This window comes from Phyllobates terribilis, unplaced genomic scaffold (genome assembly GCF_046119375.1).
Source record: "Phyllobates terribilis strain yellow unplaced genomic scaffold, ASM4611937v1 Scaffold_10__3_contigs__length_209671492, whole genome shotgun sequence".
Lineage (NCBI taxonomy): Eukaryota > Metazoa > Chordata > Amphibia > Anura > Dendrobatidae > Phyllobates > Phyllobates terribilis.
This window is the reverse complement of record NW_027362770.1, coordinates 165,217,661-165,244,207: the sequence shown is the minus strand read 5'-3', so window position 1 is coordinate 165,244,207 and position 26,547 is coordinate 165,217,661. Positions and strand designations below refer to the sequence as shown.

Sequence of the window (26,547 nt, the reverse complement as noted above, 5' to 3'; positions counted from 1 at the left end):
GGCAAAAATCCCTTAAAAAATTGAGAAAAACAAGAGTATCATGAACAGTATTTTAATAATTCACATTCACTACAACATAAACCCTAAAGGAACATGAAAAATTACGCAAATGTCGGATTTCAACTTCGCACCCCGCCCCATAAGATGGAATAATGTGACAGCCACATGGGGGAGAAAGGTTGTCAGCAGTTTTTTACATCTGTAAGAGAAAGATGAGGAAAACACTAGTTTTGCAGGAGAGCTGCAGTACACGCATCGGCCAGGACGAGGTTCTCGTAAGGAAGAGGTACTATCAATGTTACGCAGCTTTTAATCTCTATTTTCATCGGCTGGTGGTGTTGAATTGATCAAAATATTCATCTGTCGGAGTGTTGGAAAAAACTTCTTGGTCGAGGTAGTTCTTCCTGGAAATGAGAGACACATGAGGGTCATAAGCGATCATGATCAAAATATAATAATTAAAGGGGTTGACCTAAAGTAATAGTAGTAGAAGAGGTGCGACCCATCCAGCTCTTTACTCTGATTATGTAATACCGCATTGGCCCTGTAGAGGCCGCTGCAGGAAATCCAGAGCTTTTCTGGTGGTTGCAGCCGATCGCATGGAGTTTTTCAAGTTGGACCCTCAGTGATTTAATAATTAGCAGGCCACCTACGGAGTCAATATTTTAACCCCCTTTTGATAATTTAGAATATTTGATCATTTGGTACAGCGGTGGGGACCTAATGATCGATTTGATCACAGCGATCCAAAGAGCGTCGCGTTCACTTTGCTGTTCACCAGACACAGCGCCGTACAGCTTGTAGTGGCCGTAGCTGGTATTGCAGCTCACTTGAATGGGGCAGAGCTGCAGTACTAGGCACAACCACTACAAACTGTATGGTGCTAAATACAATCTGATGATCGGGGAGACGCCCCCACTGATCTGATATCCTAAAGTCCCGGAAACCCCATCGTTCACTCTACCGTTTTGTGTAATACAGCTCCTGTGCAGATTTTTGGGTCCCCATGGTTACAGACTGCAAATCAACCCATTTGTAGTAATTACCAAAGATCCTGGTAGAGTTTGTTTGAAATGTGTCACTATGGAAACACATAGGTCTGCACGAGGGCTGTATACACAAAATGTAGGAGAATGTTTCATTTGAATGCTTCATCTAGGCCAAATAGGACTAAGTGCGGTTATAAGAGCGGGACTGGTTTAACCTCCCCTTGAAATTTAAAGGGGTTGTTAATAATTAAAAAAAAAACAAAAGCATTTGTGTCATGTCTCTCTATGGGCTGTGTCTGGTACTGCAGCTCATCTCTATTCACGTGACTAACCTGCAATATTAGATACAACCTATGGACAAGGGTGGAGCTATTTCTGGGGGAAATAAAGCAGTGTTACTCACTGGGCTTTGTGTGCCTGGACGAGCTGCAGGTTGATGTGATCCTGCTCCTTGCGAAGTTCCCGTTCTTGCCGTTTTTGCTGCCGTTCCAGGATGACCATGGCCCGGGCCTCCTGCACCCTCCTCCTGTCCCACTCCGCTTCTCTCTGTCGCTCTTCCTCCTTTTGTCTCTGTGGAGGGATTCCATTATCAGGATGTGCCGCTCAGACCCCCCCAACTGCCTCCAGCATACCCCCCGCACACCTCCATACCCCCCCGATTGCCCCAGCGTACCCCCCCGCACACCTCCATACTTCCCGATTGTCCCTAGCGTACTCCTAGCAGACCTCCGTACCCCCCATTGACCCTAAAACCAAGCAATGTGAACTGAGGTCTAAGATGGTACACATGCAGGAAATAGGAACATGTTCACACTAGCAAAAAGAAGCAAAACCTACAAAAGACAAAAAATATATCTCATACCCTACCATCATTATATATAAATGTAAAGCAAAGTTGCATATTAAATATAGGGTACTTAGTGAACTATTTTTGATCAAAAAAAGTATACAAGCCGTCCCACCAGTGACAAGGTGACCCTAAATTGGGACAGTACCTACACTGTCTATATTAAAAACCTTACTGTATATCAAAGTTGAAGTAATGCATATAAAAGGGTAGACAAATAGGACCGGGTCCCAACTCCAGACCACCTAAGCCCGTGGTAAGCTACATATATACTAATCAGCTCAACAAAGGGGATGCCACACCCTTAATTTGCACAGAATGCAAACAAGACAAAAAACCAAACAATGTGAACTGAGGTCTAAGATGGTAGACATGCAAGAAATAGGAGCATGTTCACACTAGGAAAAAGAAGCAAAACCTACAAAAGACAAAAAATATATCTCATACCCTACCATCATTATATATAAATGTAAAGCAAAGTTGCATATTAAATATAGGGTACTTAGTGAACTATTTTTGATCAAAAAAAGTATACAAGCCGTCCCACCAGTGACAAGGTGACCCTAAATTGGGACAGTACCTACACTGTCTATATTAAAAACCTTACTGTATATCAAAGTTGAAGTAATGCATATAAAAGGGTAGACAAATAGGACCGGGTCCCAACTCCAGACCACCTAAGCCCGTGGTAAGCTACATATATACTAATCAGCTCAACAAAGGGGATGCCACACCCTTAATTTGCACAGAATGCAAACAAGACAAAAAACCAAACAATGTGAACTGAGGTCTAAGATGGTACACATGCAAGAAATAAGAGCATGTTCACACTAGCAAAAAGAAGCAAAACCTACAAAAGACAAAAAATATATCTCATACCCTACCATCATTATATATAATTTTTTAATATAGACAGTGTAGGTACCGTCCCAATTTAGGGTCACCTTGTCGCTGGTGGGACGGCTTGTATACTTTTTTTGATCAAAAATAGTTCACTAAGTACCCTATATTTCATATGCAACTTTGCTTTACATTTATATATAATGATGGTAGGGTATGAGATATATTTTTTGTCTTTTGTAGGTTTTTTTTCCCCCATTGACCCTAGCCTACTCCCCGCACACCTCCATACACCCTGATTGCACCAGCGTACCCCCCGCATCCCTTCATACCCCCCGATTGACCTAGTGTACCCCCCACAGACCTCCATACTCCCTCCAGTTCCCTAGTGTACCCCGTACATCCTAATTGCCCCAACATACCCCCCGATTGACCTAGTGTACCCCCCACAGACCTCCATACTCCCTCCAGTTCCCTAGTGTACCCCGTACATCCTAATTGCCCCAACATACCCCCTGCACACCTCCACACCCAATTGCACACTTGCATACTCCCCGATTGCCCCAGCATAACCCCGTACACTTCTGTACCACCCCGATTGCCCAACATACCCCTCGCAGACCTCCGTACCCCTCATTTTCCCCAGCGTACCCCCCGTACATCCCAATTGCCCCAGCGTAACCCCTTCACACCTCCATAGCCCCCAATTGCACACCTGCGTACTCCCCGATTGCCTCCAGCGTACCCCTGATTGTCCCAGCATACCCCCCGCATCCCCTGATTTCCCCCAGCGAACCCCCCGTACACCTACGTACCATCTTCTCCTGTATCTGCAGCTGCTGGACACCGATCACTTCCCTCAGCTGCTCGGGGCCCATTCCCTTCCAGCGATCAGTAGCCACGCGGTGAGGGCCAAAGGCACTGGTGGCCTGTGCTGGGTTCTCTGAGAGAAGGTCCCCGTCAGTATTGTTGGAGATCTCCACCGAGTTCTCTTCTTCTTCTAGTTCTTTCTGTAACCTTTTTCTTTCTAAAGACTCTTCAGCCTGAATATAATGTATTGGCATCCATTATTAATAAGGATTTATCTACTGCACGAATGTATATCGCAACATTGCCTACATATAAGTATATATACAGTACAGTGGCATGTAAAAGTTTGGGCACCCCTGGTCAAAATTACTGCTATTGTGAACAGTTAAGTAAGTTGAAGGTGAAATGATCTGTAAAGGTGTACAGTTAAAGATGACACATTTCCTTTGTATTTTAGGCAAAAAAATAAAGATTTTCATCTTTTACATTTTAAAAATTTCAAAAAGGAAAATAGGTCGATGCAAAAGTCTGGGCACCCTGCATGGTTAGTACCTAGTAGCACCCCTTTTGCAGTATCACAGCTTGTAAATGCTTTTTTTAGCCAGACAAGAGTCTTTAATTCTTGTCGAGGGATTTCCATCCATTCTTCCTTGGAGAATTCTTCCAGTTCTGTGAGATTCCAGGTTCGTCTTGCCTCCTCTGCTCTTCGGAGGTCTAGCCACAGATGTTCAGATCAGGGGACTGTGAGGGCCATTGTAAAATCTTCATCTTGCGCCTTTTAAGGTTGTCTATTGTGGATTATGTGTTTAGGATAATTATCAATTTGTAGAAACCATCCTCTTTTCAGCTTCAGCTTTTTTACAGAAGGTGTTATGTTTGCATCAAGAATTTGTTGAAATTTCAATGAATCAATTCTTCCCTCTACCTGTGAAATGTTCCCCATGCCATTGGCTTCAACACAACCCCAAAACATAATTGATCCTCCCCCATGCTTAATGGTTGGCGAGATGTTCTTTTCCTGAAATTCTGTGCCTTTTTTTCTCTACACATACCTTTGAGCATTGTGGACAAAGAGTTCCATTTTAACCTCATCAGTCCACAGGACTTGTTTCTGAAAAGCATGAGGCTTGTTTAGATGGTCTTTTGCATACTTCCGACACTGAATTTTATGTTGAGGACGCAGGAGAGGTTTTCTTCTGATGACTCTTCCAGGAAGGCCATATTTGTGTGTAGGTATCTCTGAACAGTAGAACAATGTACCAGAACTGCAGAGTCTGCTGAATCTTTCTGAAGGTGTTTTGCAGTCAAGCGGGGGTTCTGATTTGCCTCTCTAGCAATCCTATGAGCAGCTCTCTCTGAAATTTTGCTTGGTCTTCTAGACCTTATCTTGACCTCCACTGTTCCTTAATTACATTTCGAACTGAGGAAAGGGCAACTTGAAAAAGCTTTGCTATCTTCTTATAGCCTTCTCCTACTTTGTGGGCCTCCACTATTTTCATTTTCAGAGTGCTAGGCAGCTGCTTAGAAGAACCCATGGCTGCTGTTTTTTGGCACAAGGTTAGAGGAGGCTGGGTTTTTATAAAGCTGGGAAATGTGCATCACCTGGCCTTTCCTAACGATGATAGTGAATAAGTCATAACCCTAACAGGCTAATTAAGCTCTGAAATAATAACATTAACTTTGTCCCAAACTTTTACATGCCACTGTATTTACACACAAACACACATACAGTAGGAGAAGGCCATCAGGGCTTCCCTCCATCGGCCACGGACTACTGACTCGGCAGCTGGACCAGGGAGCTGCTATCTATCTATCTAGGGTTGTCTGTAAAAATGGAAACACCAAATTCTGCATATCACCTGTATACACAAAATGGTAAGAGATTTTTAACGTGACACCAGTCACCAGGAAGCCAAAGATGGACGGAACAGGTAACGATGGCGCGATCAGATGACCGAGGCATTACTTGTAGTCTGATCATAGCCCTGCAGAGAGCCTGTGTACACTATACGGTGTGATCTATGCAATTGTGCTACTTGTGAAGTACTTTTGTGCTTTAGATGCGTTGGAGATGAGTCTCTCTCTCGTAGTCATCAGGTGATTTGCTTCTGTCAACGAGACATCGATTTTTTGACCCAACAATGGAGTCACCTCTGCGGCCATAAGTGGAGCTCTCCGCTCGTTAGCGGGGAGGATGAAGGGCCGGTAATTGGCCGGGAATGTTTCCATTAAAGTCTTGGATCTTGGGTTCCAGCTCTGCGAGTCAGTAATGAGCATGCGGAAACACTTAGGGTTTATGATGAGCTGGAGGCGCTGATTATAGAGGGTGGGCGCACTGCATGCTGGGAAACATTAACCAATGTGGACCCAGGAGAAGACGCTTCATGGAGAGGCTTGTATGTGTACCATCCAATGCGTCCCTAAACCAATGACAGCCCCGTGCCCTCAGTGTCAGTCACAGTCTCCGTCCCATAATCACTAGCCCCTGTATACCCTCAGTGTCAGTCACAGCCTCCGCCCCATAATCACTAGCCCCTGTATACCCTCAGTGTCAGTCACAGCCTCCGCCCCATAATCACTAGCCCCTGTATACCCTCAGTGTCAGTCACAGTCTCCGCCCCATAATCACTAGCCCCTGTATACCCTCAATGTCAGTCACAGTCTCCGCCCCATAATCACTAGCCCCTGTATACTCTCAAAGTCAGTCACAGTCTCTGCCCCATAATCACTAGCCCCTGTATGCCCCCAATGTCAGTCTCTGCCCCATAATCACTAGCCCCTGTATACCCACAGTGTCAGTCACAGTCTCCGCCCCATAATCACTAGCACCTGTATGCCCCCAATGTCAGTCTCTGCCCCATAATCACTAGCCCCTGTATGCCCCCAATGTCAGTCAGTCTCTGCCCCATAATCACTAGCCCGTGTATACCCTCAGTGTCAGTCACAGTCTCCACCCCATAATCACTAGCCTCTGTATGCCCCCAGTGTCAGTCACAGTCTAAGCCCCATAATCACTAGACCCTATATGCCCCCAATGTCAGTCAGTCTCTGCCCCATAATCACTAGCCCGTGTATACCCTCAGTGTCAGTCACAGTCTCCACCCCATAATCACTAGCCTCTGTATGCCCCCAGTGTCAGTCACAGTCTAAGCCCCATAATCACTAGACCCTATATGCCCCCAATGTCAGTCTCTGCCCCATAATCACTAGCCCCTTTATGCCCCCAATGTCAGTCAGTCTCTGCCCCATAATCACTAGCCCCTGTATACCCTCAGTGTCAGTCACAGTCTCCGCCCCATAATCACTAGCCCCTGTATGCCCCCAGTATCAGTCACAGTCTCTGCCCCATAATCACTAGCCCGTGTATACCCTCAGTGTCAGTCACAGTCTGCGCCCCATAAACACTAGCCCCTGTATGCCCCCAGTATTAGTCACAGTCTCCGCCCCATAATCACTAGCCCCTGTATACCCTCAGTGTCAGTCACAGTCTCCGCCCCATAATCACTAGCCACTATATGCCCCCAGTGCCAGTCACAGTCTCCGCCCTATAATCACTAGCCCCTGTATGCCCCCAGTATCAGTCACAGTCTCTGCTCCATAATCACTAGCCCCTGTATATCCTCAGTGTCAATCAGTCTCCGTCCTATAATCACTAGCCCCTGTACGCCCCCAGTATCAGTCACAGTCTCCGCCTCATAATCACTAGCCCCTGTACGCCCCCAGTGTCAGTCACAGCCTCCTTGCTATAATCACTAGTCCCTGTACGCCCCCAGTATCAGTCACAGTCTCCGCCCCATAATCACTAGCCCCTGTACGCCCCCAGTATCAGTCACAGTCTCCGCCCCATAATCACTAGCCCCTGTACGCCCCCAGTATCAGTCACAGTCCGCCCCATAATCACTAGCCCCTGTACGCCCCCAGTAGCAGTCACAGTCTCCAACCCATAATCAATAGCCCCTGTACGCCCCCAGTATCAGTCACAGACTCCGCCCCATAATCACTAGCCCCTGTACGCCCCCAGTATCAGTCACAGTCTCCGCCCCATAATCACTAGCCCCTGTACGCCCCCAGTAGCAGTCACAGTCTCCACCCCATAATCACTAGCCCCTGTATACCCTCAGTGTCAGTCACAGTCTCCGTCCCATAATCACTAGCCCCTGTATACCCTCAGTGTCAGTCACAGTCTCCGCCCCATAATCACTAGCCCCTGTATACCCTCAGTGTCAGTCACAGTCTCCGCCCCATAATCACTAGCCCCTGTATACCCTCAGTGTCAGTCACAGTCTCCGCCCCATAATCACTAGCCCCTGTATACCCTCAATGTCAGTCACAGTCTCCGCCCCATAATCACTAGCCCCTGTACGCCCCCAGTATCAGTCACAGTCTCCGCCCCATAATCACTAGCCCCTGTACGCCCCCAGGATCAGTCACAGTCCGCCCCATAATCACTAGCCCCTGTACGCCCCCAGTAGCAGTCACAGTCCGCCCCATAATCACTAGCCCCTGTACGCCCCCAGTAGCAGTCACAGTCTCCAACCCATAATCAATAGCCCCTGTACGCCCCCAGTATCAGTCACAGTCTCCGCCCCATAATCACTAGCCCCTGTACGCCCCCAGTATCAGTCACAGTCTCCGCCCCATAATCACTAGCCCCTGTACGCCCCCAGTAGCAGTCACAGTCTCCACCCCATAATCACTAGCCCCTGTATGCCCCCAATGTCAGTCTCTGCCCCATAATCACTAGCCCCTGTATACCCTCAGTGTCAGTCACAGTCTCCGCCCCATAATCACTAGCCCCTGTATACCCTCAATGTCAGTCACAGTCTCCGCCCCATAATCACTAGCCCCTGTATACCATCAGTGTCAGTCACAGTCTCTGCCCCATAATCACTAGCCCCTGTACGCCCCCAGTATCAGTCACAGTCTCCGCCCCATAATCACTAACCCCTGTATGCCCCCAATGTCAGTCTCTGCCCCATAATCACTAGCCCCTTTATGCACCCAATGTCAGTCAGTCTCTGCCCCATAATCACTAGCCCCTTTATGCCCCCAATGTCAGTCAGTCTCTGCCCCATAATCACTAGCCCGTGTATACCCTCAGTGTCAGTCACAGTCTCCACCCCATAATCACTAGCCTCTGTATGCCCCCAGTGTCAGTCACAGTCTAAGCCCCATAATCACTAGATCCTATATGCCCCCAATGTCAGTCTCTGCCCCATAATCACTAGCCCCTTTATGCCCCCAATGTCAGTCTCTGCCCCATAATCACTAGCCCCTGTATACCCTCAGTGTCAGTCACAAGTCTCCGTCACATAATCACTAGCCCCTGTATGCCCCCAGTATCAGTCACAGTCTCTGCCCCATAATCACTAGCCCGTGTATACCCTCAGTGTCAGTCACAGTCTCCGCCCCATAATCACTAGCCCCTGTATGCCCCCAGTATCAGTCAGTCTCCGCCCCATAATCACTAGCCCCTGTATACCCTCAGTGTCAGTCACAGTCTCCGCCCCATAATCACTAGCCCCTATATGCCCCCAGTGCCAGTCACAGTCTCCGCCCCATAATCACTAGCCCCTGTATGCCCCCAGTATCAGTCACAGTCTCTGCTCCATAATCACTAGCCCCTGTATGCCCCCAATGTCAGTCTCTGCCCCATAATCACTAGCCCGTTTGCCCCCAGTGTCAGTCACAGTCTCTGCCCCATAATCACTAGATCCTTTATGCCCCCAATGTCAGTCAGTCTCTGCCCCATAATCACTAGCCCCTGTATACCCTCAGTGTCAGTCACAGTCTCCGCCCCATAATCACTAGCCCCTGTATGCCCCCAGTATCAGTCACAGTCTCTGCCCCATAATCACTAGCCCGTGTATACCCTCAGTGTCAGTCACAGTCTCCGCCCCATAATCACTAGCCCCTGTATGCCCCCAGTATCAGTCACAGTCTCCGCCCCATAATCACTAGCCCCTGTATACCCTCAGTGTCAGTCACAGTCTCCGCCCCATAATCACTAGCCCCTATATGCCCTCAGTGTCAGTCACAGTCTCCGCCCCATAATCACTAGCCCCTGTATGCCCCCAGTATTAGTCACAGTCTCCGCCCCATAATCACTAGCCCCTGTATACCCTCAGTGTCAGTCACAGTCTCCGCCCCATAATCACTAGCACCTATATGCCCCCAGTGCCAGTCACAGTCTCTGCCCCATAATCACTAGCCCCTGTATGCCCCCAGTATCAGTCACAGTCTCTGCTCCATAATCACTAGCCCCTGTATGCCCCCAATGTCAGTCTCTGCCCCATAATCACTAGCCCGTTTGCCCCCAGTGTCAGTCACAGTCTCCGCCCCATAATCACTAGCCCCTGTATATCCTCAGTGTCAATCAGTCTCCGTCCTATAATCACTAGCCCCTGTACGCCCCTAGTATCAGTCACAGTCTCCGCCTCATAATCACTAGCCCCTGTACGCCCCCAGTGTCAGTCACCGCCTCCATGCTATAATCACTAGTCCCTGTACGCCCCCAGTATCAGTCACAGTCTCCGCCCCATAATCACTAGCCCCTGTATGCCCCCAGTAGCAGTCAGTCTCCACCCCATAATCACTAGCCCCTGTACGCCCCCAGTATCAGTCACAGTCTCCGCCCCATAATCACTAGCCCCTGTACGCCCCCAGTATCAGTCACAGTCTCCGCCCCATAATCACTAGCCCCTGTACGGCCCCAGTAGCAGTCACAGTCTCCACCCCATAATCACTAGCCCCTGTATACCCTCAGTGTCAGTCACAGTCTCCGCCCCATAATCACTAGCCCCTGTATACCATCAGTGTCAGTCACAGTCTCTGCCCCATAATCACTAGCCCTTGTATACCCTCAGTGTCAGTCACAGTCTCTGCCCCATAATCACTAGCCCTTGTATACCCTCAGTGTCAGTCACAGTCTCTGCCCCATAATCACTAGCCCCTGTATGCCCCCCATGTCAGTCTCTGCCCCATAATCACTAGCCCCTGTATACCCTCAGTGTCAGTCAGTCTCCGCCCCATAATCACTAGCCCCTGTATGCCCCCAATGTCAGTCTCTGCCCCATAATCACTAGCCCCTTTATGCCCCCAATGTCAGTCAGTCTCTGCCCCATAATCACTAGCCCCTGTATGCCCACAATGTCAGTCAGTCTCTGCCCCATAATCACTAGCCCGTGAATACCCTCAGTGTCAGTCACAGTCTCCACCCCATAATCACTAGCCTCTGTATGCCCCCAGTGTCAGTCACAGTCTAAGCCCCATAATCACTAGACCCTATATGCCCCCAATGTCAGTCTCTGACCCATAATCACTAGCCCCTGTATACCCTCAGTGTCAGTCACAGTCTCCGTCCCATAATCACTAGCCCTTGTATACCATCAGTGTCAGTCACAGTCTCTGCCCCATAATCACTAGCCCCTGTATGCCCCCAATGTCAGTCTCTGCCCCATAATCACTAGCTCCTGTATACCCTCAGTGTCAGTCAGTCTCCGCCCCATAATCACTAGCCCCTGTATGCCCCCAATGTCAGTCACAGTCTAAGCCCCATAATCACTAGACCCTATATGCCCCCAATGTCAGTCTCTGCCCCATAATCACTAGCCCCTTTATGCCCCCAATGTCAGTCAGTCTCTGCCCCATAATCAATAGCCCCTGTATACCCTCAGTGTCAGTCACAGTCTCCGCCCCATAATCACTAGCCCCTGTATGCCCCCAGTATCAGTCACAGTCTCCGCCCCATAATCAATAGCCCCTGTATACCCTCAGTATCAGTCACAGTCTCCGCCCCATAATCACTAGCCCCTATATGCCCCCAGTGCCAGTCACAGTCTCCGCCCCATAATCACTAGCCCCTGTATGCCCCCAGCATCAGTCACAGTCTCTGCTCCATAATCACTAGCCCCTGTATGCCCCCAATGTCAGTCTCTGCCCCATAATCACTAGCCCTTTGCCCCCAGTGTCAGTCACAGTCTCCGCCCCATAATCACTAGCCCCTGTATATCCTCAGTGTCAATCAGTCTCCGTCCTATAATCACTAGCCCCTGTACGACCCCAGTATCAGTCACAGTCTCCGCCCCATAATCACTAGCCCCTGTACGCCCCCAGTGTCAGTCACAGCCTCCATGCTATAATCACTAGTCCCTGTATGCCCCCAGTATCAGTCACAGTCTCCGCCCCATAATCACTAGCCCCTGTACGCCCCCAGTATCAGTCACAGTCTCCGCCCCATAATCACTAGCCCCTGTACGCCCCCAGTATCAGTCACAGTCTCCGCCCCATAATCACTAGCCCCTGTACGCCCCCAGTATCAGTCACAGTCTCCGCCCCATAATCACTAGCCCCTGTACGCCCCCAGTAGCAGTCACAGTCTCCACCCCATAATCACTAGCCCCTGTACGCCCCCAGTATCAGTCACAGTCTCTGCCCCATAATCACTAGCCCCTGTACGCCCCCAGTATCAGTCACAGTCTCCGCCCCATAATCACTAGCCCCTGTACGCCCCCAGTAGCAGTCACAGTCTCCACCCCATAATCACTAGCCCCTGTATACCCTCAGTGTCAGTCACAGTCTCCGTCCCATAATCACTAGCCCCTGTATACCCTCAGTGTCAGTCACAGTCTCCATCCCATAATCACTAGCCCCTGTATACCCTCAGTATCAGGCACAGTCTCTGCCCCATAATCACTAGCCCCTGTATACCCTCAATGTCAGTCACAGTCTCCGCCCCATAATCACTAGCCCCTGTATACCCTCAGTGTCAGTCACAGTCTCCGCCCCATAATCACTAGCCCCTGTATACCATCAGTGTCAGTCACAGTCTCCGCCCCATAATCACTAGCCCCTGTATACCCTCAGTGTCAGTCACAGTCTCCGCCCCATAATCACTAGCCCCTGTATACCATCAGTGTCAGTCACAGTCTCCGCCCCATAATCACTAGCCCCTGTATACCATCAGTGTCAGTCAGTCTCCGCCCCATAATCACTAGCCCCTGTATGCCCCCAATGTCAGTCTCTGCCCCATAATCACTAGCCCCTTTATGCCCCCAATGTCAGTCAGTCTCTGCCCCATAATCACTAGCCCCTGTATGCCCCCAATGTCAGTCAGTCTCTGCCCGATAATCACTAGCCCGTGTATACCCTCAGTGTCAGTCACAGTCTCCACCCCATAAACACTAGCCTCTGTATGCCCCCAGTGTCAGTCACAGTCTAAGCCCCATAATCACTAGACCCTATATGCCCCCAATGTCAGTCTCTGCCCCATAATCACTAGCCCCTGTATGCCCCCAGTATCAGTCAGTCTCTGCCCCATAATCACTAGCCCGTGTATACCCTCAGTGTCAGTCACAGTCTCCGCCCCATAATCACTAGCCCCTGTATGCCCCCAGTATCAGTCACAGTCTCCGCCCCATAATCACTAGCCCCTGTATACCCTAAGTGTCAGTCACAGTCTCCGCCCCATAATCACTAGCCCCTATATGCCCCCAGTGTCAGTCACAGTCTCCGCCCCATAATCACTAGCCCCTGTATACCCCCAATGTCAGTCTCTGCCCCATAATCACTAGCCCGTTTGCCCCCAGTGTCAGTCACAGTCTCCGTCCTATAATCACTAGCCCCTGTACGCCCCCAGTATCAGTCACAGTCTCCGCCTCAAAATCACTAGCCCCTGTACGCCCCCAGTATCAGTCACAGTCTCCGTCCCATAATCGCTAGCCCCTGTACGCCCCCAGTATCAGTCACAGTCTCCGCCCCATAATCACTAGCCCCTGTACGCCCCCAGTATCAGTCACAGTCTCCGCCCCATAATCACTAGCCCCTGTACGCCCCCAGTAGCAGTCACAGTCTCCACCCCATAATCACTAGCCCCTGTACGCCCCCAGTGTCAGTCACAGCCTCCATGCTATCACTAGCCCCTGTATGCCCCCAGTATCAGTCACAGTCTCCGCCCCATAATCACTAGCCCCTGTACGCCCCCAGTATCAGTCACAGTCTCCGCCCCATAATCACTAGCCCCTGTACGCCCCCAGTAGCAGTCACAGTCTCCGCCCCATAATCACTAGCCCCTGTACGCCCCCAGTAGCAGTCACAGTCTCCACCCCATAATCACTAGCCCCTGTACGCCCCCAGTATCAGTCACAGTCTCGACCCCATAATCACTAGCCCCTGTATGCCCCCAGTATCAGTCACAGTCTCCGCCCCATAATCACTAGCCCTTGTACGCCCCCAGTATCAGTCACAGTCTCCGCCCCATAATCACTAGCCCCTGTACGCCCCCAGTATCAGTCACAGCCTGCATGCTATAATCACTAGCCCCTGTACGCCCCCAGTGTCAGTCACAGCCTCCGCCCCATAATCACTAGCCCCTGTATACCATCAGTGTCAGTCACAGTCTCTGCCCCATAATCACTAGCCCTTGTATACCCTCAGTGTCAGTCACAGTCTCTGCCCCATAATCACTAGCCCCTGTATGCCCCCCATGTCAGTCTCTGCCCCATAATCACTAGCCCCTGTATACCCTCAGTGTCAGTCAGTCTCCGCCCCATAATCACTAGCCCCTGTATGCCCCCAATGTCAGTCTCTGCCCCATAATCACTAGCCCCTTTATGCCCCCAATGTCAGTCAGTCTCTGCCCCATAATCACTAGCCCCTGTATGCCCACAATGTCAGTCAGTCTCTGCCCCATAATCACTAGCCCGTGAATACCCTCAGTGTCAGTCACAGTCTCCACCCCATAATCACTAGCCTCTGTATGCCCCCAGTGTCAGTCACAGTCTAAGCCCCATAATCACTAGACCCTATATGCCCCCAATGTCAGTCTCTGACCCATAATCACTAGCCCCTGTATACCCTCAGTGTCAGTCACAGTCTCCGCCCCATAATCACTAGCCCCTGTATACCATCAGTGTCAGTCACAGTCTCCGCCCCATAATCACTAGCCCCTGTATACCCTCAGTGTCAGTCACAGTCTCCGCCCCATAATCACTAGCCCCTGCATACCCTCAGTGTCAGTCAGTCTCCGCCCCATAATCACTAGCCCCTGTATGCCCCCAATGTCAGTCAGTCTCTGCCCCATAATCACTAGCCCCTGTATGCCCCCAATGTCAGTCAGTCTCTGCCCCATAATCACTAGCCCGTGTATACCCTCAGTGTCAGTCACAGTCTCCACCCCATAATCACTAGCCTCTGTATGCCCCCAGTGTCAGTCACAGTCTAAGCCCCATAATCACTAGACCCTATATGCCCCCAATGTCAGTCTCTGCCCCATAATCACTAGCCCCTGTATGCCCCCAGTATCAGTCAGTCTCTGCCCCATAATCACTAGCCCGTGTATACCCTCAGTGTCAGTCACAGTCTCCGCCCCATAATCACTAGCCCCTGTATGCCCCCAGTATCAGTCACAGTCTCCGCCCCATAATCACTAGCCCCTGTATACCCTCAGTGTCAGTCACAGTCTCCGCCCCATAATCACTAGCCCCTATATGCCCCCAGTGCCAGTCACAGTCTCCGCCCCATAATCACTAGCCCCTGTATACCCCCAATGTCAGTCTCTGCCCCATAATCACTAGCCCGTTTGCCCCCAGTGTCAGTCACAGTCTCCGTCCTATAATCACTAGCCCCTGTACGCCCCCAGTATCAGTCACAGTCTCCGCCTCATAATCACTAGCCCCTGTACGCCCCCAGTATCAGTCAGTCTCCGTCCCATAATCGCTAGCCCCTGTACGCCCCCAGTATCAGTCACAGTCTCCGCCCCATAATCACTAGCCCCTGTACGCCCCCAGTATCAGTCACAGTCTCCGCCCCATAATCACTAGCCAATGTACGCCCCCAGTAGCAGTCACAGTCTCCACCCCATAATCACTAGCCCCTGTACGCCCCCAGTGTCAGTCACAGCCTCCATGCTATCACTAGCCCCTGTATGCCCCCAGTATCAGTCACAGTCTCCGCCCCATAATCACTAGCCCCTGTACGCCCCCAGTATCAGTCACAGTCTCCGCCCCATAATCACTAGCCCCTGTACGCCCCCAGTAGCAGTCACAGTCTCCGCCCCATAATCACTAGCCCCTGTACGCCCCCAGTAGCAGTCACAGTCTCCACCCCATAATCACTAGCCCCTGTACGCCCCCAGTATCAGTCACAGTCTCGACCCCATAATCACTAGCCCCTGTATGCCCCCAGTATCAGTCACAGTCTCCGCCCCATAATCACTAGCCCTTGTACGCCCCCAGTATCAGTCACAGTCTCCGCCCCATAATCACTAGCCCCTGTACGCCCCCAGTATCAGTCACAGCCTGCATGCTATAATCACTAGCCCCTGTACGCCCCCAGTGTCAGTCACAGCCTCCGCCCCATAATCACTAGCCCCTGTATACCATCAGTGTCAGTCACAGTCTCTGCCCCATAATCACTAGCCCTTGTATACCCTCAGTGTCAGTCACAGTCTCTGCCCCATAATCACTAGCCCTTGTATACCCTCAGTGTCAGTCACAGTCTCTGCCCCATAATCACTAGCCCTTGTATACCCTCAGTGTCAGTCACAGTCTCCGCCCCATAATCACTAGCCCCTGTATACCATCAGTGTCAGTCACAGTCTCTGCCCCATAATCACTAGCCCTTGTATACCCTCAGTGTCAGTCACAGTCTCTGCCCCATAATCACTAGCCCTTGTATACCCTCAGTGTCAGTCACAGTCTCTGCCCCATAATCACTAGCCCCTGTATGCCCTCCATGTCAGTCTCTGCCCCATAATCACTAGCCCCTGTATACCCTCAGTGTCAGTCAGTCTCCGCCCCATAATCACTAGCCCCTGTATGCCCCCAATGTCAGTCTCTGCCCCATAATCACTAGCCCCTTTATGCCCCCAATGTCAGTCAGTCTCTGCCCCATAATCACTAGCCCCTGTATGCCCACAATGTCAGTCAGTCTCTGCCCCATAATCACTAGCCCGTGTATACCCTCAGTGTCAGTCACAGTCTCCACCCCATAATCACTAGCCTCTGTATGCCCCCAGTGTCAGTCACAGTCTAAGCCCCATAATCACTAGACCCTATATGCCCCCAATGTCAGTCTCTGACCCATAATCACTAGCCCCTGTATACCCTCAGTGTCAGTCACAGTCTCCGTCCCATAATCACTAGCCCTTGTATACCATCAGTGTCAGTCACAGTCTCTGCCCCATAATCACTAGCCCCTGTATGCCCCCAATGTCAGTCTCTGCCCCATAATCACTAGCTCCTGTATACCCTCAGTGTCAGTCAGTCTCCGCCCCATAATCACTAGCCCCTGTATGCCCCCAATGTCAGTCACAGTCTAAGCCCCATAATCACTAGACCCTATATGCCCCCAATGTCAGTCTCTGCCCCATAATCACTAGCCCCTTTATGCCCCCAATGTCAGTCAGTCTCTGCCCCATAATCACTAGCCCCTGTATGCCCCCAGTATCAGTCACAGTCTCCGCCCCATAATCAATAGCCCCTGTATACCCTCAGTATCAGTCACAGTCTCCGCCCCATAATCACTAGCCCCTATATGCCCCCAGTGCCAGTCACAGTCTCCGCCCCATAATCACTAGCCCCTGTATGCCCCCAGCATCAGTCACAGTCTCTGCTCCATAATCACTAGCCCCTGTATGCCCCCAATGTCAGTCTCTGCCCCATAATCACTAGCCCTTTGCCCCCAGTGTCAGTCACAGTCTCCGCCCCATAATCACTAGCCCCTGTATATCCTCAGTGTCAATCAGTCTCCGTCCTATAATCACTAGCCCCTGTACGCCCCCAGTATCAGTCACAGTCTCCGCCCCATAATCACTAGCCCCTGTACGCCCCCAGTGTCAGTCACAGCCTCCATGCTATAATCACTAGTCCCTGTATGCCCCCAGTATCAGTCACAGTCTCCGCCCCATAATCACTAGCCCCTGTACGCCCCCAGTATCAGTCACAGTCTCCGCCCCATAATCACTAGCCCCTGTACGCCCCCAGTATCAGTCACAGTCTCCGCCCCATAATCACTAGCCCCTGTACGCCCCCAGTATCAGTCACAGTCTCCGCCCCATAATCACTAGCCCCTGTACGCCCCCAGTATCAGTCACAGTCTCCGCCCCATAATCACTAGCCCCTGTACGCCCCCAGTAGCAGTCACAGTCTCCACCCCATAATCACTAGCCCCTGTACGCCCCCAGTATCAGTCACAGTCTCTGCCCCATAATCACTAGCCCCTGTACGCCCCCAGTATCAGTCACAGTCTCCGCCCCATAATCACTAGCCCCTGTACGCCCCCAGTAGCAGTCACAGTCTCCACCCCATAATCACTAGCCCCTGTATACCCTCAGTGTCAGTCACAGTCTCCGTCCCATAATCACTAGCCCCTGTATACCCTCAGTGTCAGTCACAGTCTCCGTCCCATAATCACTAGCCCCTGTATACCCTCAGTATCAGTCACAGTCTCTGCCCCATAATCACTAGCCCCTTTATACCCTCAATGTCAGTCACAGTCTCCGCCCCATAATCACTAGCCCCTGTATACCCTCAGTGTCAGTCACAGTCTCCGCCCCATAATCACTAGCCCCTGTATACCCTCAGTGTCAGTCACAGTCTCCGCCCCATAATCACTAGCCCCTGTATACCATCAGTGTCAGTCACAGTCTCCGCCCCATAATCACTAGCCCCTGTATACCCTCAGTGTCAGTCACAGTCTCCGCCCCATAATCACTAGCCCCTGCATACCCTCAGTGTCAGTCAGTCTCCGCCCCATAATCACTAGCCCCTGTATGCCCCCAATGTCAGTCTCTGCCCCATAATCACTAGCCCCTTTATGCCCCCAATGTCAGTCAGTCTCTGCCCCATAATCACTAGCCCCTGTATGCCCCCAATGTCAGTCAGTCTCTGCCCCATAATCACTAGCCCGTGTATACCCTCAGTGTCAGTCACAGTCTCCACCCCATAATCACTAGCCTCTGTATGCCCCCAGTGTCAGTCACAGTCTAAGCCCCATAATCACTAGACCCTATATGCCCCCAATGTCAGTCTCTGCCCCATAATCACTAGCCCGTGTATACCCTCAGTGTCAGTCACAGTCTCCGCCCCATAATCACTAGCCCCTGTATGCCCCCAGTATCAGTCACAGTCTCCGCCCCATAATCACTAGCCCCTGTATACCCTCAGTGTCAGTCACAGTCTCTGCCCCATAATCACTAGCCCCTATATGCCCCCAGTGCCAGTCACAGTCTCCGCCCCATAATCACTAGCCCCTGTATGCCCCCAGTATCAGTCATAGTCTCCGCCCCATAATCACTAGCCCCTGTATACCCTCAGTGTCAGTCACAGTCTCCGCCCCATAATCACTAGCCCCTATATGCCCCCAGTGTCAGTCACAGTCTCCGCCCCATAATCACTAGCCCCTGTATGCCCCCAGTATCAGTCACAGTCTCCGCCCCATAATCACTAGCCCCTGTATACCCTCAGTGTCAGTCACAGTCTCCGCCCAATAATCACTAGCCCCTATATGCCCCCAGTGCCAGTCACAGTCTCCGCCCCATAATCACTAGCCCCTGTATACCCCCAATGTCAGTCTCTGCCCCATAATCACTAGCCCGTTTGCCCCCAGTGTCAGTCACAGTCTCCGTCCTATAATCACTAGCCCCTGTACGCCCCCAGTATCAGTCACAGTCTCCGCCTCATAATCACTAGCCCCTGTACGCCCCCAGTATCAGTCACAGTCTCCGTCCCATAATCGCTAGCCCCTGTACGCCCCCAGTATCAGTCACAGTCTCCGCCCCATAATCACTAGCCCCTGTACGCCCCCAGTAGCAGTCACAGTCTCCACCCCATAATCACTAGCCCCTGTACGCCCCCAGTGTCAGTCACAGCCTCCATGCTATCACTAGCCCCTGTATGCCCCCAGTATCAGTCACAGTCTCCGCCCCATAATCACTAGCCCCTGTACGCCCCCAGTAGCAGTTACAGTCTCCGCCCCATAATCACTAGCCCCTGTACGCCCCCAGTAGCAGTCACAGTCTCCACCCCATAATCACTAGCCCCTGTACGCCCCCAGTATCAGTCACAGTCTCGACCCCATAATCACTAGCCCCTGTATGCCCCCAGTATCAGTCACAGTCTCCGCCCCATAATCACTAGCCCTTGTACGCCCCCAGTATCAGTCACAGTCTCCGCCCCATAATCACTAGCCCTTGTACGCCCCCAGTATCAGTCACAGTCTCCGCCCCATAATCACTAGCCCCTGTACGCCCCCAGTGTCAGTCACAGCCTCCGCCCCATAATCACTAGCCCCTGTATGCCCCCAGTATCAGTCACAGTCTCCGCCCCATAATCACTAGCCCCTGTACGCCCCCAGTATCAGTCACAGTCTCCGCCCCATAATCACTAGCCCCTGTATGCCCCCAGTAGCAGTCACAGTCTCCGCCCCATAATCACTAGCCCCTGTACGCCCCCAGTATCAGTCACAGTCTCTGCCCCATAATCACTAGCCCCTGTACGCCCCCAGTATCAGTCAGTCTCCGCCCCATAATCACTAGCCCCTGTACGCCCCCAGTGCCAGTCACAGTCTCCGCCCCATAATCACTAGCCCATGTACGCCCCCAGTATCAGTCACAGTCTCTGCCCCATAATCACTAGCCCCTGTACGCCCCCAGTATCAGTCACAGTCTCTGCCCCATAATCACTAGCCCCTGTACGCCCCCAGTGTCAGTTACAGTCTCCGGCCCATAATCACTAGCCCCTGTACGCCCCCAGTGTCAGTCACAGCCTCCATGCTATAATCACTAGTCCCTGTACGCCCCCAGTATCAGTCACAGTCTCCGCCCCATAATCACTAGCCCCTGTATATCCTCAGTGTCAGTCACAGTCTCCGCCCCATAATCACTAGCCCCTGTACGCCCCCAGTATCAGTCACAGTCTCCGCCCCATAATCACTAGCCCCTGTACGCCCCCAGTATCAGTCACAGCATCCATGCTATAATCACTAGCCCCTGTACGCCCCCAGTATCAGTCACAGTCTCCGCCCCATAATCACTAGCCCCTGTGCGCCCCCAGTAGCAGTCACAGTCTCCGCCCCATAATCACTAGCCCCTGTACGCCCCCAGTATCAGTCACAGTCTCCGCCCCATAATCACTAGCCCCTGTACGCCCCCAGTATCAGTCACAGTCTCCGCCCCATAATCACTAGCCCCTGTACGCCCGCAGTATCAGTCACAGTCTCCGCCCCATAATCATTAGCCCCTGTACGCCCCCAGTATCAGTCACAGCTTCCATGCTATAATCACTAGCCCCTGTACGCCCCCAGTATCAGTCACACTCTCCGCCCCATAATCACTAGCCCCTGTGCGCCCCCAGTAGCAGTCACAGTCTCCGCCCCATAATCACTAGCCCCTGTACGCCCCCAGTATTAGTCACAGTCTCCGCCCCATAATCACTAGCCCCTGTACGCCCCCAGTATCAGTCACAGTCTCCGCCCCATAATCACTAGCCCCTGTACGCCCCCAGTATCAGTCACAGTCTCCGCCCCATAATCACTAGCCCCTGTACGCCCCCAGTATCAGTCACAGTCTCCGCCCCATAATCACTAGCCCCTGTACGCCCCCAGTGTCAGTTACAGCCTCCATGCTATAATCACTAGCCCCTGTACGCCCCCAGTATCAGTCACAGTCTCCGCCCCATAATCACTAGCCCCTGTGCGACCCCAGTAGCAGTCACAGTCTCCGCCCCATAATCACTAGCCCCTGTACGCCCCCAGTATCAGTCACAGTCTCCGCCCCATAATCACTAGCCCCTGTGCGCCCCCTGTGTGACCCCGTCGGGGTGTTACCTGAGCTCTGTTGAACTCTTTGGTGAAGATACAGGTCTCTCGCTTCGCTTGTTCTTCCATCTTCTGTAACTCCGTCGCCTTCTTGTCAAGTTCGAGTCTCATTTTGTTGTAGAGGCTTTCTATGGGGGAAGGTGAGAATAGAAGGGGTGCAACGCAGAGGGGGACATCCAAACACATCCCACCCATGGAAACTGTACACCCCAAGCCCAGCTCTGCAGCCCCCCGCCTGTCTTCTCCTCACCTGCGCTCCTCTGCTCCTCCAGGGCTTTGGCCCACACGTGCTGCTGCTGCAGGGACCATTCCCGGAGCTGCTTCTGTTGTTCCTTTTTCCGGTTCCTCTCCGTTAGGTCCTCTCCCATCATCCGCTGGACCCCGGATACACCGCAGCGGGGGTCGTCATCAGACACTCGCGGGGGGAGATCTTTCTGTAAGGCCAGCGGGTCGTACAGGTCGTATTCTCGCCGGTCCTCCTTCTTCTGGTACTGGAGTCTGAACTCGTTGACGGCCGCGTTCAGGTCCCTGATGTCGTCCTTCTGCCGCTGGTCCAGTGAGCAGAGAATGTGGTCGGTTTGCACCATCTGAGCGTCTGGAAATGAAAGGACGTGAACACCAAGTGCTCCCATCTTCTACCACCACTGGGCCACGGGGGTCAGAGCTGAGGAGGCTGGGTCGTCACTGCACCCCATAATCGCTGTCCATCCCCCCATACTTATGGCTGTTCCCCTCACTTCCCTTTCATTAACCCCCTCATATTGTACCTTATGAAATCACGCCACAACGATGACATCACATGGGTATCACGCCGCAGTGATGACGTCACACGTGCATCACACCACAGCGATGACGTCACATGGGTATCACGCCGCAGTGATGACGTCACACGGGAATCAAGCCACAGGATGACATCACACGTGCATCACGCCACAGCGATGACGTCACATGGGCATCACGCCACAGCAATGACGTCACATGGGCATCAAGCCACAGCGATGACATCACACGTGCATCACGCCACAGCGATGACGTCACATGGGTATCACGCCGCAGTGATGACGTCACACGGGAATCAAGCCACAGCGATGACATCACACGTGCATCACGCCACAGCGATGACGTCACATGGGCATCACGCCACAGCAATGACGTCACATGGGCATCAAGCCGCAGCAATGACGTCACACGGGCATCACGCCACAGCGATGACATCACATGGGAATCACGCGACAGTGATGACGTCACATGGGAATCACGCGACAGCGATGACGTCACATGGGCATCCCGCCACAGCGATGACGTCACATGGGCATCCCGCCACAGCGATGACGTCAGATGGGCATCCCGCCACAGAGATGTTGTCACATGGGCATACCACCACAGAGATGATGTCACTGCTAGGCCGGCTAATCAAAAGAAGAGCCACAGATGCCATCAGGTAGGTGGTGGATTCTCAGGGATCAGATCCGGTGAATCATCAGTGTGTTGATTTAGGTGGTCCCCGTTTCACGTACCAAAGGCCTCCAGCCGCTTATTTTCAATCTCTTTCTGGATCTTTTTGTCGTGCACTTGAGAATCCAAGGCCTCCGTATCCACCTGGGAAAATAAAAGCAGAGATATATCATGAAAATGACACCTTACGTCAGGATTTCTATAACGGCAGCACAGACGTGGGAGACTTAGAGCCCAAAAAGTGAAAAATGTGACGTCGTGTGGATCCACATCATATAGTAAACATACAGATTTCTGGCGCCCTCTGCTGCTCATGACAAAATAAAGCTGCCTGCAGCTCTCAAGCTTTTAGGGAACTACAACTCTCAGCATGCCCTAATAGCTGGATTGGGAATTGTAGTTTCGCAACTAGAGAGCCGAGGGTTAAAAACAACTGATGTAATGCAGCCGTCTGAGAATTGTGGTCGCAGTGTCACTCAGAAGACCCCACAGCGGTGATATTAGACCAGGCTGCTTTCCACCTGCCGGGGGACCTCAGGGTCTCCGGGGGCAGTTATAATGTCTCTGCCTGAACCTATGAAACTCAGCTGCAGCTGCCAACATAAGACCCCTCAAAAATCTCCAGAGCGACGCCAGGATGTGATCTGTGCGCATCTGGGGAGGAAGAGAGGAGCAGGGATGGGGAGAGGGGAGTAATAGCTGAATGCCCGGTCTGAAGTCTGTAAGTAGGGGTGGGGGAATGGCCTGGAGTCTGTATGACGAACGGGGTCTGCATGAAGGAGGGGTCTGGTATGGGGTCTGTATGAAGGAGGAGGTCTGGTATGGGGTCTGCATGAAGAAGGGGGCTGGTATGGGATATGTATAAAGGAGGGGGCTGGTATGGGGTCTGTATGAAGAAGGGGGTCTGGTATGGGGTCTGTATGAAGGAGGGGGTCTGTATGAAGGTGGGGGTCTGGTATGGGGTGTGTGTGAATGAAGGGTCTGGTATGGTGTCTGTTTGAAGGAGGGGCTGGTATGGGATATGTATAAAGGAGGGGGCTGGTATGGGGTCTGTATGAAGGAGGGGATCTGGTATGGGGTCTGTATGAAGAAGGGGGCTGGTATGGGATATGTATAAAGGAGGGGGCTGGTATGGGGTCTGTATGAAGAAGGGGGTCTGTATGAAGGAGGGGTATGGTATGGGATCTGTATGAAGGAGGGGTATGGTATGGGGACTGTATGAAGGAGGGGGTCTGGTATGGGGACTGTATGAAGGAGGGGTATGGTATGGGGACTGTATGAAGGAGGGGGTCTGTATGAAGGAGGGGTATGGTATGGGGACTGTATGAAGGAGGGGGTCTGGTATGGGGACTGTATGAAGGAGGGGGTCTGGTATGGGGTCTGTATGAAGGAGGGAGTCTGGTATGGGGTCTGTATGAAGGAGGGGTATGGTATGGGATCTGTATGAAGGAGGGGGTCTGGTATGGGGTCTGTATGAAGGAGGGGGTCTGTATGAAGGAGGGGTATGGTATGGGATCTGTATGAAGGAGGGGTATGGTATGGGGACTGTATGAAGCAGGGGGTCTGGTATGGGATCTGTATGAAGGAGGGGGTCTGGTATGGGGTCTGTATGAAGGAGGGGTATGGTATGGGATCTGTATGAAGGAGGGGTATGGTATGGGATCTGTATGAAGGAGGGGGTCTGGTATGGGGTCTGTATGAAGGAGGGGGTCTGTATGAAGGAGGGGTATGGTATGGGATCTGTATGAAGGAGGGGTATGGTATGGGGACTGTATGAAGCAGGGGGTCTGGTATGGGATCTGTATGAAGGAGGGGGTATGGTATGGGGTCTGTATGAAGGAGGGGTATGGTATGGGATCTGTATGAAGGAGGGGTATGGTATGGGATCTGTATGAAGGAGGGGGTCTGGTATGGGATCTGTATGAAGGAGGGGTATGGTATGGGATCTGTATGAAGGAGGGGTATGGTATGGGATCTGTATGAAGGAGGGGGTCTGGTATGGGGTCTGTATGAAGGAGGGGTATGGTATGGGATCTGTATGAAGGAGGGGTATGGTATGGGGACTGTATGAAGGAGGGGTATGGTATGGGATCTGTATGAAGGAGGGGTATGGTATGGGATCTGTATGAAGGAGGGGGTCTGGTATGGGGTCTGTATGAAGGAGGGGTATGGTATGGGATCTGTATGAAGGAGGGGTGTGGTATGGGGACTGTATGAAGGAGGGGGTCTGGTATGGGGTCTGTATGAAGGAGGGGTATGGTATGGGATCTGTATGAAGGAGGGGTATGGTATGGGATCTGTATGAAGGAGGGGGTCTGGTATGGGGACTGTATGAAGGAGGGGGTCTGGTATGGGGTCTGTATGAAGGAGGGGGTCTGGTATGGGGTCTGTATGAAGGAGGGGTATGGTATGGGGACTGTATGAAGGAGGGGGTCTGGTATGGGGTCTGTATGAAGGAGGGGTATGGTATGGGATCTGTATGAAGGAGGGGGTCTGGTATGGGGACTGTATGAAGGAGGGGGTCTGGTATGGGGTCTGTATGAAGGAGGGGTATGGTATGGGATCTGTATGAAGGAGGGGTATGGTATGGGGACTGTATGAAGGAGGGGGTCTGGTATGGGGACTGTATGAAGGAGGGGGTCTGGTATGGGGTCTGTATGAAGGAGGGGTATGGTATGGGGACTGTATGAAGGAGGGGGTCTGGTATGGGGTCTGTATGAAGGAGGGGGTCTGGTATGGGATCTGTATGAAGGAGGGGGTCTGGTATGGGATCTGTATGAAGGAGGGGTATGGTATGGGGACTGTATGAAGGAGGGGGTCTGGTATGGGGACTGTATGAAGGAGGGGGTCTGGTATGGGGACTGTATGAAGGAGGGGGTCTGGTATGGGGACTGTATGAAGGAGGGGGTCTGGTATGGGGTCTGTATGAAGGAGGGGTATGGTATGGGATCTGTATGAAGGAGGGGGTCTGGTATGGGGACTGTATGAAGGAGGGGGTCTGGTATGGGGACTGTATGAAGGAGGGGGTCTGGTATGGGATCTGTATGAAGGAGGGGGTCTGGTATGGGGACTGTATGAAGGAGGGGGTCTGGTATGGGGTCTGTATGAAGGAGGGGGTCTGGTATGGGGTCTGTATGAAGGAGGGGGTCTGGTATGGGGTCTGTATGAAGGAGGGGGTCTGGTATGGGGACTGTATGAAGGAGGGGGTCTGGTATGGGGACTGTATGAAGGAGGGGGTCTGGTATGGGATCTGTATGAAGGAGGGGGTCTGGTATGGGGACTGTATGAAGGAGGGGGTCTGGTATGGGGACTGTATGAAGGAGGGGGTCTGGTATGGGGTCTGTATGAAGGAGGGGGTCTGGTATGGGGACTGTATGAAGGAGGGGGTCTGGTATGGGGTCTGTATGAAGGAGGGGGTCTGGTATGGGATCTGAATGAAGGAGGGGGTCTGTATGGGATCTGAATGAAGGAGGGGGCCTACGACCTTTGCTGCTGAAGTCCATATAACCGCAGCCACACATCTTTCCCAGGATCCTGATTGATTTTGCAGCACTGCAGTAAATAAAGCTGTACGGATTATGGGGGCTCTTCCTCACCCCAATGGTCCTGACTCTGGCGTCAAACACCCGGCTCTGCCTCTGCTGCTCGGCATGCCTCCTCCTCTGCAGCACGGCGGCTTCGGCCCGCTCCTGCTTGTACATATCGCCCCTTCCCTTCTCACTCAGCAGCATCACGTCTCCTTGGAAACCAGGACTCGGTTGCTAGGAGTTGGGGACTTCCGGTAGCTGGTGA

At 52.1% G+C, this 26,547-nt stretch overlaps 2 protein-coding genes across 3 annotated transcripts in view; one reads left to right on the top strand and one right to left on the bottom strand.

Annotated features, from left to right (window-relative positions):
- The window catches only part of SMC1B (structural maintenance of chromosomes 1B), a 100,349-nt gene that overhangs the window by 16,969 nt on the left and 56,833 nt on the right, over positions 1–26,547 (top strand). The gene's annotated exons all lie outside the window — the stretch shown is intronic.
- RIBC2 (RIB43A domain with coiled-coils 2) lies at positions 37–26,547 on the bottom strand. Its single transcript, XM_073650065.1, has 7 exons — positions 26,352–26,547; positions 22,818–22,899; positions 21,551–21,895; positions 21,310–21,428; positions 3,492–3,719; positions 1,393–1,559; positions 37–404 (listed from the first exon to the last, which is right to left on the bottom strand). Exons 1-7 carry the CDS (start codon positions 26,484–26,486, stop codon positions 323–325), a joined length of 1,158 nt encoding a protein of 385 aa, XP_073506166.1. The 5' UTR covers positions 26,487–26,547; the 3' UTR covers positions 37–322.

Coding starts and splice junctions, on each gene's coding strand:
- RIBC2 (XM_073650065.1), bottom strand. CDS start 26,486: ATGCTGCTGAGTGAGAAGGGAAGGGGCGATATGTACAAGCAGGAGCGG. Junction 21,429..21,550: donor GGAGGAGCAGAGGAGCGCAG/GTGAGGAGAAGA, acceptor CTTCCCCCATAG/AAAGCCTCTACAACAAAATG. Junction 3,720..21,309: donor AAGAGTTCAACAGAGCTCAG/GTAACACCCCGA, acceptor CATTATATTCAG/GCTGAAGAGTCTTTAGAAAG.